The sequence below is a fragment of the Letharia lupina genome (genome assembly GCF_014066315.1).
Source record: "Letharia lupina isolate WasteWater1 chromosome Unknown contig_14, whole genome shotgun sequence".
NCBI lineage: Eukaryota > Fungi > Ascomycota > Lecanoromycetes > Lecanorales > Parmeliaceae > Letharia > Letharia lupina.
This window is the reverse complement of record NW_023502983.1, coordinates 1277501-1291656: the sequence shown is the minus strand read 5'-3', so window position 1 is coordinate 1291656 and position 14156 is coordinate 1277501. Positions and strand designations below refer to the sequence as shown.

The 14156-nt window shown below is 50.3% G+C and overlaps 6 protein-coding genes across 6 annotated transcripts; 3 read left to right on the top strand and 3 right to left on the bottom strand.

The window, feature by feature from the left end:
- Positions 1–195: 195 nt before the first annotated feature.
- HO133_002317 (uncharacterized protein) lies at positions 196–2379 on the bottom strand (the record flags this gene model as incomplete). Its single annotated transcript, XM_037293243.1, has 3 exons — positions 196–368; positions 468–1825; positions 2216–2379. 3 exons carry the CDS (start codon positions 2377–2379, stop codon positions 196–198), a joined length of 1695 nt encoding a protein of 564 aa, XP_037150896.1.
- Positions 2380–3487: 1108 nt separating this feature from the next.
- On the top strand, positions 3488–4215 carry HO133_002316 (uncharacterized protein; the record flags this gene model as incomplete). Its single annotated transcript, XM_037293242.1, has 3 exons — positions 3488–3752; positions 3962–4084; positions 4151–4215. The coding sequence occupies 3 exons, from the start codon at positions 3488–3490 to the stop codon at positions 4213–4215; spliced, it is 453 nt and encodes a 150-aa protein (XP_037150895.1).
- A 422-nt stretch (positions 4216–4637) lies between these two features.
- HO133_002315 (uncharacterized protein) lies at positions 4638–5644 on the bottom strand (the record flags this gene model as incomplete). Its single annotated transcript, XM_037293241.1, has 2 exons — positions 4638–4987; positions 5044–5644. The coding sequence occupies 2 exons, from the start codon at positions 5642–5644 to the stop codon at positions 4638–4640; spliced, it is 951 nt and encodes a 316-aa protein (XP_037150894.1).
- An 895-nt stretch (positions 5645–6539) lies between these two features.
- On the top strand, positions 6540–9072 carry HO133_002314 (uncharacterized protein; the record flags this gene model as incomplete). Its single annotated transcript, XM_037293240.1, has 3 exons — positions 6540–6698; positions 6753–8927; positions 8977–9072. 3 exons carry the CDS (start codon positions 6540–6542, stop codon positions 9070–9072), a joined length of 2430 nt encoding a protein of 809 aa, XP_037150893.1.
- Positions 9073–9763: 691 nt separating this feature from the next.
- Positions 9764–11023, top strand: HO133_002313 (uncharacterized protein; the record flags this gene model as incomplete). Its single annotated transcript, XM_037293239.1, has 1 exon — positions 9764–11023. The coding sequence occupies one exon, from the start codon at positions 9764–9766 to the stop codon at positions 11021–11023; it is 1260 nt and encodes a 419-aa protein (XP_037150892.1).
- Positions 11024–11266: 243 nt separating this feature from the next.
- Positions 11267–11603, bottom strand: HO133_002312 (uncharacterized protein; the record flags this gene model as incomplete). The annotated part of the gene is made up of 2 exons (XM_037293238.1): positions 11267–11455; positions 11511–11603. The coding sequence occupies 2 exons, from the start codon at positions 11601–11603 to the stop codon at positions 11267–11269; spliced, it is 282 nt and encodes a 93-aa protein (XP_037150891.1).
- Positions 11604–14156: the final 2553 nt, after the last annotated feature.

Here is a 14156-nt window from a genome sequence, read left to right as displayed (position 1 = left end):
CACCTAGCCCGTATGCTCCTCGAATGATTTGCAGGCGTATGACAGGCGAATGTGAGACGCTCGAGATGCTGACCTCTGTCGCTCAACGGACTTTTCGCTCGAGATAAAGCACCATGTGATAGATTCGGTTATCATTCTCTGTCCATGCATTCATTGATCGAGTCTCCTCTATCCAAACCTTGAACCCAACTCTCCTCAAACACCACGGACCTTCTCGATGTAATCCTGGCTGGCGGTTTCGTACGGAGCTTTGAAGAAGCGAGTGGAATTTTTGCCGAGCCATTGGGTCAGCTTGTGGAGTTCTTCGCGGAGACGGTTGACGGATTGTTGGTCCATGTTTGTTTGGGCGATGAGTTCGGGAAGGGAAACTGAGATGAATCGTCAGCCTTGCGTTGGGAGTGGGTGAGGCATGCTTGGTGTAAAGGTATAGGTAGTTGATGTCGTAATGGGAGGGGGAAGCGACTTACCAAACAGACGGCACAAATGCTCAGCACCATAGATATCACCCATACCCTTTCCCTCATACTCTCCAGTACCCCCCTGCACCGCATTGTAGACTTCGAGGTATTGCTGGCGCTCGAAACGGTAGAGCAAGATGCGACCAACGCACTTTTCAAAGTACTCCTTTAACCCTGCAACGACCTCTTCCAGCAGATCAGCTTCGGGAGATCCGAGGTGACGCTTGTTTTTCTCCTCATCGAAGTAGCTTGTTAAAATTTCGTTGGCAGAAGGCTTAGATGGCAACGGCACCAGAGAAAGGTTCTTCGTAACGTTCTCCCAGTCGTCGACGAGGATGGATTTGAGATGGTCTGGGACATTGATGTGGATGGCTGGGCGCAAGTTGAATGTCTCCTCCTGTTGTAGGGTAGGTTTGTCAGTAAATTTGATCTTATTGTCTATAGTCTTCACACGCTGACGCTTCTTCTTCACAAATGAGGCAAGGTCCGCGGGTGTCTCGTCCAGTGGGATTCCAGCAACTGTGATCTTCGTACCACGAGGCTGGTCTTTGTACAAAGCGAGCAGGGCACCACCGGGACGAATCTCGCCTGCTTCGCGAGCATGACGGGCTTCTGCTCGTTCTTTCCGGCTATTCTGACCGGCTTCTGATCCTTGATTCCTCTCAATTGCGTCTCCTGGATCCAGATCCTGTAGCGAATATCGAGCAGAGCTCAACAGAGGATCGTCCGAATCATTTTTGGCAGTCGGCTTCTGTGGCGCAGTTGGTGGCTTTGAAGTCTTCACTTTGGAGTCATCGAGCGAAAAGCGCTCGTAAAATGAGGATCCTTCCGAGAGAACGTAAGGCTCATGCGGCGACTCAGATGGGGATGCAGCCTTGCGTTTAGCCGGTTTGTCCGGTGGAGGATGTGGGGAAGTCGGCGTTTCTATCTCTGATGCTGGGATCGTAGCCTGACGTTTGCCTCTTGTCTTGGGAATGATTGCTGGTGAATCCGCCTTGGCTTTGCCTCTTGTTCTTTTTGGGGGTTGGTGTGGCGGCGATTCCGCTTTGCTTGGCTTGCGCCGCTCGCGTCGCTCGCGTGAAGAAGAGCGTCGTTGGTCTAATGAAAGAGGTTCACTCGCCTTCTCAATGTCGTTGTCGCGCCCGCGCTTCTGACCCCGGCCAGTTGCAGGAAGGGAAGCATGACGCTCTTCGCTCCCACGAGTAGAGCTGAGATCAGAGCCGGCATTCTTCTTCTTGGTCGCAGCAGAAATGCTTGGCTTCGCGGGCCTCTGTAGAGCCATGAACTCGTTTCTGAGATGTGTGGCTAGGCCTTTGTTTTCGTCGTTGAGTTTGCGGAGGCGGTCTTCTGGCACCCAGTCGTCCCAGCTGGCGGAGTGCGTGTGTATTAGTATGATGTACTGATGAAAATGCGATCCTGCGCAAAATTGCTGTAAATAGATACGATGGTAACAATGCGAGGTAGATTAATGTGGTACAGTGGAGAAGGCGTAGATACAACAATAATTGCAGCGAAGGGAAGCCTCGATCAGCGAGGAGGTATGAGAAAATGTGGTGTTTCAAAACGGCGGGAGTTTTAATATGACAGTGTGTATGCTAAAGAAAGAGAGAAAAAGGCAGACGCTGAACAGCTGATGTATCAAGAAAGGGGAGGTTGGTGTTTCAGCATAGTTGAACAGAGGGGTGAAGTGAATGAGTGAATGACAATAGGGCAAACCTCAACTTTGACAATAGGATGTAAATTTAAATCGCACTTACGTGTTCTTCCATCCCTTGTAGTGAACCCGATATTGCATCGGACTCTTCTTATCCTTTTCTTCCGTGTGTTTCGAGTCGAGCACTTTGGCTTCGTATAAGAGCTCATGGTGAAAGCACAAGACTTTCTCGTCCTTGCTGAATGTGGGCTGGTTCACAGGTGCCATTTTTAATGTAAAGTTAGGGTGAAAAGATGAGCATCAACAAGCTAGCATCAAAAAAAGATTTGACTCAAGCTACGGCAGCAAAAATAGCTCTCGGTGATGGTGTTGAAGAAAAAGGAGGCTCCACTCAACGCGGAGGCGTAGCGCGCGGCTAGCGCGTTCCTTCGAATCTCACTTGAAGCTCTGAAAGTGTGAGAGGCAGGGCACACTGAGTTTTAAAGCATAGCTTTGAGTGTCTTTGGTTTGCTCTGATCAGTGTTTTGGTGAGACCCTGAATGTTCTAGGTGCCTCCTTTCCTATGCATGTTCAAGGAGGAATCATCGCTTTGTCTCTACACGTTGCCACATGACACTGATTTTGAGATCATGTGTATTAGAATAGAGCTGCTTCTAATTGTGGGGCTACTTGATAATTGATGAGCAAAGCAAGAAGCTACTCCTTTTCTAATTGAAAAGGCATTGCCAGAATTGTTATTCTCAGGAGATGAATGCATGAATACTATCGAAGACGGTCACTCATGTGACCTGCTAGAGCAGTCAAAGACCAATTCTCCGTACTGCAGACACCGCCGTGCTAGATGAGTGAAATCTGAGGCCAGTGTTTCTTGTTCCAGGATGCAAGATGGCTACAGTGTGGGAAGCCTCCATTTGAAGACTACTAGGCCGAGCTCCAAGCAATTCCCTAGCTTTCTCGTATATTGCTTTGCAAGGTCCAGCGAAGACGAGCCAAAGAAGGCACCAGAGTGGATTTGCTGAGATGTAATTAGCCATGTTGTATGCAAGTGGGTAGCCCAAGGCTTGTTCTCAGATTTTGTATGCACTGTTGGACGTAATCTGAAGAGCTAAACTCACACATACAGACTTTTCACCGCACTTCAAGTTGTGAAGTGTAATGGAGAGCCTTTGAGATTCGGAATTTGGCACGTCGTCTCCGTGCCTAGAAAATCCAGCCAATCACGTGCCGCCAAGCTTTACCTCATCAAAATGCTTGAGGCCCGAAGAACCTCGCTTCCCATCCTTGCCCTAGACCAGAAGCCTCCGACTCCATCCATTGAACATTGACGACCCTCTCACCAGCTGCGGCAGCATCATAATCCTTACCTGCCGCCGCTATGGGTTTCTCCGATATTTTCTCCGATTTCTACAACTCGATGGGCTTCACGGAGCTGCACGCTGAGGCGCCCCCCGAAGAGGAGAAAGAGGACGACGAAGGAGGTGACGACAAGGGAGAGGAGAAGAGCGATGATGGTGATAAAGAAGAGGGAGAAGAGGAAGGCGGAGAGGAGGAGGGGGGCGATGACGAGGGTGGAGATGATGAGGAGGAAGAAGAGGAGGAGGAGGAGGAGCCTGAGGATCCAAAGCCTAAGCTTGAGGAGCGTAAGTCAATGGCTTTCTCTATATACAATACATTGCCCTACAGTCTATTCTTGGGCTACGGCGTCCAAAGTGGGATTTAAGCAAAAGTGACAAGCTTGAGCTCCGGCCCCGTTCGGAACTCCTGGCCATTGCTTTGCATCCATTTGGCTCCTCGCAGAGAGCCCCCGAACCGAGAAAAAAACACAGAGCTAACAACCTTGCGTCTACAGAGTGCGCCAGGTCTGCTCAATGCGCTCCCGCAAAGCACCATTACGAGGCGTGCGCCGAGCGCGTTACCAAGCAGCACGAGAACCCAAACCACAAGGGCCCCAAGGAAGACTGCGTGGAGGAATGTGAGTTTAATGGCGATACATGGCTCATACCGGGACGAATGCTAATGAAACGTTAACTATGTCTAGTCTTCCACCTCCAACACTGCGCGACCCAGTGCGCCGCACCAAAGCTCTTCCGGCAATTGAAGTAATGGCAGGTGGTCGCGGTGAATGGGATGTAGCACGAGGTCAATTCATGGTGCCAGCGAACAACATCTTCTGGTCAAGGCAACGAAACTTGGCGGACTTGTACAGCTATACTTCAGCCCTCGGCATTTTTCAGCGTGCAACGTGTACCTCGACCGTCTACGCAGCATAGAATGTATCTCATATTAAGGCGATGGCCGACAAGAACTATCCATTCGGATTATTGATGCTCTTTCAAGATATCGTAGCGAGACTGCTAGACACATAGTATTGCGTGTGGAGTAAATTACAGACGGCGCGGCCAAATCGTCTAACGCCCAGACCGAGAAATATGCAGTGGCCATAAATAACAGTGGTATGATGAACAATGCACGCAACCCTCCCATTGCTAAAAGCGCGAAGCAGACGTCAATATCCATTATCATCATCATAGCATAAGGAATACCAAAGCAATAATCGCAAGGGCAAAGCCCACAACGCTATTCACATCCGCCACCGCAGAATGATCTGCCGCACTCGTCGGATCATGACTACCCGCAGTAACGTTCATTGGACTTGTACAGGTCAGATAAGCCTGTGAATAACTGCCACCGGCACCGTTCAGGGTCGTGTCATTGGAAAACAGAGCCAAAAGTATAGGCGTGGTGGTCTTTGTCCACTCGTCATATGTCGTATAATTTCCTTGGTGAAACGGCTCGTATTGCTCAAAAAGTTGAATAGGCAAGGTAGGAGGAGGATTAGTGCAGTTTTCGTTATTGGCGTAGGAGAAGTTTATACCTAGGTCGGAATCAGCTATATATTTGTAGGAATGCATGGGCGTGGATATCATTTACCCTGCCCCACCTCGATAGAAGGCCCATGTTTGCTACAGGCCTTCGAAGACGTTGCAATGTAATTGTTAATGGTTTCGCTTACAGTGTCACACGCATCTATCAAAGTCGTTAATCCGACAGCAGGCGGAATGGTAGCTGTGGTGTCTTGAGCGATCTGCATGATTTCGTTGAGGCATGACTGGCCGAAGATCTCGCCGCAAGTCCCATCACTAGAAGTTTTCCCAATGTAGCTTGAAGGCAGCCCAAAGGTGAACGAGCAGCCAGCGAATGGGAGCGGAGATGAAGAAGAAGATCCATTGATGGTGCTTGATGTATCCAAGAATATGTATTGTGACAACTGTTGGGCTCGCGCATCGACGACGTTCGATGAGTCCAATACGTTTCCGATGGTGTTGATTATCTGCCAGGTTTTGGTCGTACTATTCACGACTGTAGACCCGATTGAGACTACCGCGGGTATGCTGTAGGAACTCGAAGCATTGGGTTGCTGGTAGACATTGAGAGTACCATTAGTGAAATCACAATCCGCGGTCTCGTTCGTAGGTGTCGCTGCAGACGCGAAAGTGGTGGGAAGAATGATGGCTAGTACGATTGACAACATGCTTGATATATTCGACGTTCTATACGAGATAGTCACGATTTGAGACCGAACTCACGATTGCGAAAGACAGCAGCAGCGGTTGTCCTTCAGGAGAAACCAATTATTGAACATTCCCATGATTTTTAACGTGGAGAACATCTATAAAGTTTTGAGAGTGAGAATAGAACACGGCTGCAGGGAGGGAATTGAATCCTGTGGAGCGCCTTTATATTATCCACGAATAGAGCTTGAGGGAGAGGCTCGCTCAGCCTTGGGGGTTTTGCGCGGCGAACTTGCGGCAAGGCCTGTTTCATAACACGAAGGCGCGGCGAGGTTTCACAGCAAGCTTCAGTTGGCTTGCGCGCGACCTCAATGAATTTGACGGTCTCCAAACGGCGTCATTACAACTGAAGCACGGAGTAATTGCTGGCATAGAACGTTGGATTGTGCTCCTGGTCAATGTGAAGATCCACTCGTCGATGATGCAACTGCAGAGCATAGGGACCGTACAATAATGGTGTACTCCTAGGAGTCATCTCACACCTGATCTCCACTGCAGCGATCCATACTCCAATTGGAAGATGAAGAGGGTGGAGGGTGGAGGGTGGCATGGTGGGTGACTAGAGGCCCACCAGGTCAGCGGGGAAGGGATCCTTAGCGCCAAAAGCCGCGCTACCTTAGCCGTCGATCCGTTGGCCTTTGAGGTTTCACAGTGGCCCAGTACAATTGAAGAAGTGCATTTCAAAGCACTTGAGTATTCAATATATCATTGCATCGTCCAGTATCGGAGAAACCACGCTGTCGCGTTTTGCTGTAAGGGAAAACTGCAATCATGCACGTAGTATAACCTTTCTCTTCCTCCGGCACTTTTGGGACACCATTGTTGGAGGACGTTGCGCAAGCCAGCACCCTTACGATGAACGGCCATGCAGTACGGAGCTCATCCTCTGCCTCGAATTACGACTCCCGGTATGGCACCAGTCTACATCCCTCCTCGAAGGCAGTGCTTGAAGGCTACAAAGGCTCGCTGGAAAGCACGGACGAAGACCGAGGAGACCGGCAGCGGTTTCAACATGTAGGTAGCGCGGAAGATACGTTGGCATATATAGTAGACTGATCCTCCCTGCAGACGAATGGCTCACTAGCGCGTACCTCTGAGCTATTGGACACAAGCGATCCGGTGTCAATGCACTTATTGATGGAGACAGCCATTGGGGACAGTTCACAATATGGGCTCTTGTCTTTCGAGGAGGTGGACGAGCTGAAGAAGGAAATATCCATACTATCGACTCGCATTGATGTAACCAAGCGCAAATTAGCCATTGAGAACAAGCTTCGTGATGCGGCAACCTCGCTCAATCGACTTTATACCCCAAACAGTCGCGAAAGCGTAATGGACGGCGGATCAAAACGGCAACGAAGGAGTGTGATAAGCAAAGGCAGCGCTAGTGATCTGTTGAGTAAGACAGACAATGAGTTGGTCGCCAGCAACAAGAAGTGTGAGGATTTGGCGCAGGAACTGCTGAGGCTTGAGAGACGAGCGCAAGAGCTACAGAAAAGGTTGCTAGAACATACAGCTGGAGTCTTGCAGATCACACACAAGGGTTATTTGGAAAATGACGCCTCTCGTGAACAGTCAGACCACATGAACGGCTACCCTGAAAGCTCTGAAAGCCTACCCATGCTCAGTTTCGGAAATGAGTTCGACGATCTCAGCTTCTACCAGACGTTAGACTCGTTTTTAGAATCCGGTGATACTCAGACGAACGGGAAGATTGCCTCAGCTTTTGCCGAACAGACTGAGTCAATCCTTGAGACAGAGCGAAAGCTCTGGGACCTCAACCGACGTCTGAGGGATTCTATCGCGCAAGCGAGCGCTGGTCGACAAATGCTACCTGCACCTCCTGCACCACACAGAGAATCCAAATTGCAACACGACCACGAGGTCGCGCTACAAGGGCAGGTGGAGTATTTGGAAAAGGGCCTCGACAGCATGCAAAGAAGTCAAGTCGATACGCTACAAGGCTATAAGCAGTCAGCCTACGCTGCTGAAGAGAGGCTTGAGGATCTCAACACACAACTTCGTGGTCTTATACTTCGAAGTAACCTTGATCCTGATGCACAGTATCCTCAACCTCCTGATGTCTCCGGTCGTGGTCCGGAAGAACAAATAGCTTTCCTTGGGAATGGCCTTGATGCATTGGAGCAGGGTGTGGAGCGCCTCAAAGATGATAGCCAGACCTCCACATCTACTCGGCTTGTTCACGAGGAAAAAGTCCGTCAGTATGAGACTGCTTTACAGGACCTTTGGCAAAACATATTTTCAGAAGAGGATAGCTTCTCGTTACAGGCGTTCTCCGCGAATGTTCAATCGCTACACACACGAGTGAAAGGCTTGCATGAGCAAAAGGAAATCTTGGGTCGTCAAATCCAACAGCAGAAGGAAGTGAACAGCAGATCTGATTCCGAAAAAGATGCACGATTAGCAGAAGTAACTGCAGAGCTCAAGAAAGCGAGGAATGACCTTGAGTCTACCGTCAGAGAAAGTATAGAAGGAAGCAATATTCTCAGCGCTCAGTTGGCAGCACGCAAGGAAGACAAGGACCAGCTTTTGGCTGAGCTACAGGACAAGCACGACAATATCTCAAATCTCGAAGTCCAGTTACGGACTGTGACAACCGAGCAGGAAGAGCACGTTGCTAAGACAAGCGGCCTGGAGGCGAAGTTACAAGAAAAATACACAGAAGCCGGGAAAGCGCGTACCGAATTAGATAAATCCGAGGGGGAAATGGTTCGCTTACAGACCGAACTTACCGTTGCCAGAGCAGAGCTTGATGGGGCGTATGGTACTCGTGCCCAGCGTGCAGCCGAGGTCGCGTCTCATCCAGTTATGCAAAAGGAGATAGAGGATCTCAATGAGCGCAATGGGACCTTGTTGGAAGAGCTTGCTGGGCTGAAGACTCAGCGCGAGGCGGGCAACGCTGAGCTTAACCAGCGGGTGCAAGCTTTGCAAAAAGAACTCTCGGAAACGATTGGCGAGTACGAGGTCATGACCAAATCCAGCATTGAGTATGAAAAAGAACGCGAGCATTTGGAGAATACCATCGACAATTTGCGAGACCGCATTGAAGTGCTTGAAACCCAAATAAGTGACGGAAAGGTTGAATCGCTTGGGGTTAACGTTCCGGGGAAGCCTGGCAGCCGGGAGTCTCAGGGTTCAAGCAATACGAGCACTGCAATATTGAAGAATGAGTTCAAGAAGATGATGAAAGAAACAAGAGCGGAGAGCCTGAGAGTTCTAAGAGTAAGTGCATTCCAGGTATGGGCCCTGAGCACTGCTGACTACTGAATAGGTCGAGCAAGACGAACGCCGGAAACTCGAAGCCCAGCTTCGAACACTGAAGGCGCCCGGAAAATCATCATTAAGTCGAAGTATGACGGCTCAATGAGCAGTATATACTCTGCCGCATCAAGAATGCATGCACACACGCTCTTCGAGGTGGGAATCTCGCAGCGATGAATGCACTGGTGGACGACCAACTTCTCACAAAGCCAGATACCAGAACGATTCTTACCACCAAATTCAGTTCTTCGATTTTGGGAGGAAACATGCCATGTGCGATTGCCCTTCTGTCATGCCACTTCCTCCATAAAGATCCCGGCGTGCGTCGAACAAACTCTTCGGACAGATTGGTCTATCATCTTGGACTTATGGCACATTGGACCTGTACGCTCAACGCATAGCATAGCATTGGATAAGCATTGAAGTTCAGCGTGATTACTAGGGTGTTGGGGTACTATCTGCAGAAATGTGCGAAATAGCGTGACCCTGTAAATGACTTGACAAGATTGTACCAGAAAAATCGGTTCTTTCTCATACCTCTCATCGAAGTCTCATAAATCATGGAACCATACGAATTTGTTACACGCTTATGCATACAGAGATGGTTGATGTCAACTGACCTGGTGCCGGTTCAGTCGCCGCTTCCTGATCCGCAAAAGTACCAATGTCGAATCTCACTTTCTCTGCTTCCGATCGCTATCCTTATCCTACAAGCGTCGACAGATATCTCATCAAGCATCATCATTGCTACAGTGCCGAAAATCAACGCTATATTCAGCGCCTGCACTCAGGCAAGCATGGGTGCCGCATCAGATGCTCGTGCGCCATTGGAGTCCACCACCAATGAGGCTCGAACCCCAACACCATCTCCACCCTCAGGCACAGCCAAAACAGGACCAATTCTTCGTCGTAAGTCAGCCACACAGGCTCTCGGGGCATACCTCGACTCATCAGAAAGCTATCCATCCCCTCACAACTCCATCTACGAAGCGCCCTTCGCCACCAGCCAGGAGCACCTAGACAGCAGCGCGAGAAATGATTGGGACAATGCTGGCTTGGGGATTATAAACCATCTCACAATGAGGTCCAACCATGATGAATCGCCAGCATGGCTTAACATCACTTTGGATGCATCTGGCTCTCCAGTCCCCGCCTCATTCCTCCGCAGCACGGAGACAGCCTCCCCTGAAAAGCTCATGCATACGCCGCACGTCCTCTATCCTATCACTGAGCAATCCTCTCTTGCCACTTTACGCCCGCTATCTATAGTAGCGCACTCTTCAGCAGCCACCCTCCGCGCGCGCGCCTCCGGCCTCAAGCGCAAGTCCTTCTCCACATCCGACCTCCCACCATCTCCAAACCCCACATTCCAACAGCGCTCTCGTCCATCCTCTCCCGTGCTCACACCAATCCAACCGCCTCACCCACCACCAACCCGCAGCCCCACGCCTCCTGGTCTGCCCTCCTTCAACAAGCCCGAAGCTTCCAACTATCGCCTGCCACCTCCACCAGCACGCTTTCGCGACAAATTCCGTAGCCCTACCGCAGCTGAAAGAGAATGGCTAAAGCAGACGGTCGGCTTACCGAAAGGCGTCGTGATGAGAGGGGAAGATGGGGTGCTCGTGAGGGGAAAATTTACGCCGATTCGAAGTGGGCATTTGCCACCACAGAGGCAGGTACACGGTGTCTATGGAATGCCCACAACAGGATCTGGACAGGGGCAAAGGACGATGACGGGCGTGCTTACGGATGATCAGCCGCCGCGAGTGGTAAGATTCGAGGACCGAGATAGAACTGCAAATCGCAATATAAAAGGCCGGGAAGGGCACACCGAGCATGGCGCAAAGCCGAAAAAAAAGACGGAAAGGGAGGAGAGGGCGAAGAAATGGCTGAAGAACGCGTACTGGCTCATCTTCTGCTGTGGGCTTTGCGAGGAGTGGGATCTGGCGGCTGACAGTCACCAGCACGGGGTTCAGAATATAGTAGTGAGGGGTGGAAGAGGGCGGCATGGAGGCTGCTTGGGCCGATTATACCCCGGAGAACTGAGAAATTGGTAATAATTCGCTGAGTGATTAACATCGCTTCCGGTGGATGAGAGGCCTTTGGAATTGCTAGGGGGTGGACCGTTGTATTGAGTCTACTAAGTACGTTAAGGACAAATAGCAACAGTACACCACGGATTATGGTGCATACCCTTAACAAGCAGACCAAGCACAACGGAAACGCCAGCTAGAAAGCACAGGCCCGACCGTCCATACCCAGTAACAACTCCCCGATCCCTAATATCCTCAGACATCCACTCATGGCCCATCCGAAGTCAACGAATACTCCTCAAGCCAGCCAAGATCCTTCATCGCAGACTCCTCCATGACCACATACCCCTGGCCCTCATCCCACGTGCAGTCACTAACAACGCGTCTCTCCTGTCTGCCGCCCACCCATATTTCCCAGACCGAAGACCCGACATGAAAGAGGGATTGGGCCCTTTCCTGTGTCGGCGAACTCATTTGTCAGTCATACGCAAGACCTGGCATGGGGATTTACCAATCTGGCGCGTGTCTGGTTAAGGAGTGTACCGCTATTCTTGGGCTTTTGGGGCTCTGGGCCGTATCGGCGGGTGATGGGGTTGGTGTCCATGTTGAGTGGTTCGGTCATGACGTTTGAGAATGCTTTGAGATCTGGAAAATATGGATACCAGGCTGACAGTTTTGTTGGGGAAGCAGGGCTGGTGTTGTGAGGGTACTTATGGCCACCATGACTGCCAAGACGGATTCTCATCCCAGAGTGTGGCGCGCCTTTGACCGCCTTCTAAAAGACCGGCGAAGTTGAACCAGGACCCGGAAAGCAACCGCGACGATTTGCTGCGGGTTTCTCGCGCTCAGCGGGTACGAGGTGAGATCGTTGGGTGAGAGCGAACGGATATTACGATGCTCGGGGGGTGTCAGAAGATTTGCATGACTGAAATCGTCCGAGAGCCTCCGCACCATACCTGGAACACCAGGCGGCTCTACCACATTCACGGTTCCGAATGAACAATTGCGGCAGACCTTACCACCTCGTCTCATTCAACAGAGGCATGGCTTTGCTCCGAAGCTAGCACCACCACGGTCGGCATTGTCTTCCTTGCTTGGTGGGAACATTTTTTCTGCTTTCACACCCGATCCTGCTTTATCGTTCCGGAAGGCAAGGCGACCAATATCATACACCTGCGTGTCACAGATGCGCCAATTGGGCGGGTTTACTGTCTGAAAACCCGAAAGTCGTCTGTTTCAACTGCTATGAGTCAGGACGAGGTATAAGTAGGAAACTTCCTTTCTCTCTCATAGCTCAGCTACTATCATTAGGAAGAAACACCAACATAACACCCAGAGAACCTTTATCATTGAATCGTCCCATTTTACCGACTTCCGTCATGTTCTCCATGAAGGCACACATGCAGAAGGAAACAGAGAAGCCGCCTGCAAGACTCCCCGAATCCTACTGCACAGGCCATCCCCGCAGGCCCCTAAATGCACCAGAGGAACATCCTCTACATAACAAAGATCAGAATGATACTGTGACACTAACAGCATCGTATTCTCCGCCCCGCCCCGGCCCTGTCTTCGACCTCATCGACTGTGTCCAGCTCACCCCTCCCTACGATTGCCCCCCATGCATGTTCGGCCTGATCAAAGATATGTATTACAGCGAAGGACTGAAACGCTGGATGTATCTTTTCTTCGACGAGAATCAGCAAATGGAGCTGGGATGGGTTGAGGAAAGCTGGTTAAGGCCCCGTGACATGTAACCTGCTCTGCAGGTGTTGGGTTTTGGCATAGCGGTTTTGCCAATGTAGTATAGCTGTTAGCGCTGTCACTGCATGTCTTCTCCAATGGAAACCCGTCCATTCTGACGGCATAGTAGAGTGCCATCAACAACGCGCTGTTGTACCTTACCTGCAGACAATAGGCGACGTGATCATAACCATGCGTGTCTACTTGCCTCAAAGTTCCTTTAGACGCTATGCATGGGAAATCAGTGATCCAGGCTGGTTTTGGAACAATTCGTTGAAAAAAACCTTAAGAGGTAGATTGCGGCGACTGTAGGGTTCTATGTGTGCTATGGGGTATTAATCTAGATCTAAAGGATCGGTATTAGATTCAGTTAGGAGACAAGGCAGATAAAAGGATGGCTTACAACTGCCCAATGATTGGGAGGCCAGCGTGTCCAGACATAGATGACGCTGAGCCTTCTGGACTGATGTAGAAGTAGACAGAATTCTGGACTAGTGCAATATAGTAGGTACACCTCGTCTTTTAGCACCCAAACAAGACGGCTTTTGGTCCGCAAAATTTACGATCGCTGAAACTCGAAAGGCAAGACACAGCCTAAAAGGGGGACCGCTGCCGAAGTTGTGCGGTTGTTTATTTCAGTAGGCCCCATTTCTCACCCTCAGGGTTCATAGTAAATCAACGGTGTGGCCAGACCCGCCCCTTTGCGAGCGCCTGAATACAGTACAATCCATGCCTTTCGAGGTGGGTTTCCTTGTCAGCGTAGCGACAGTTTTGCTCGATCGTGACTGGCCGCGCAGGCAGACAGAATGGACCGCTGCGCTTTATTCTATATCGCCACACCGGAAAAGAAGGAGCTGGGTTTGAGCCTATGCCGCTATTGTCTTGAACGGGAGCACAGAAGAATGGAACGAGGCGTCAAACACGAAATGAAGGATCAACTATCACTGCCGCAAAGCAACATTCCCATCTGACTGGCACGCGTCCACGGTACCATACGGGAAAAGCAGAGCACCAGAACCACGCAAAAGCTTGGATCACAAAGGACGATTTAGGCAAGACGCTCGATCCGAGTCTTGACACAAGCTTGCGAACTCAACAGTAGACTTGGGCTGAGCGTGTCACGGCATTGATTTGCTGTCAATCTGGGGCTGAGCATCGGTGATTTCCTATGTTTCCTTACTTGTATAGGCGTTCCTTAGGCCCTACTCGGATTCTCGTTCAACATGTCCTCTTTCCCGCTGTGCTTGAAATTCGTAATCGTGTCTACCCCCATTTGCGCCCATTTTAAATCCGATAATTCCAACGTCTACTATATCAGGCCTCTAGACGGCGACTATAGTACCGTAGCATTAGCCATTATGATAGACTATGGTAGTAGGCTATTTAAATAAGTAATAGTGGTAGCTATGATAGTGTA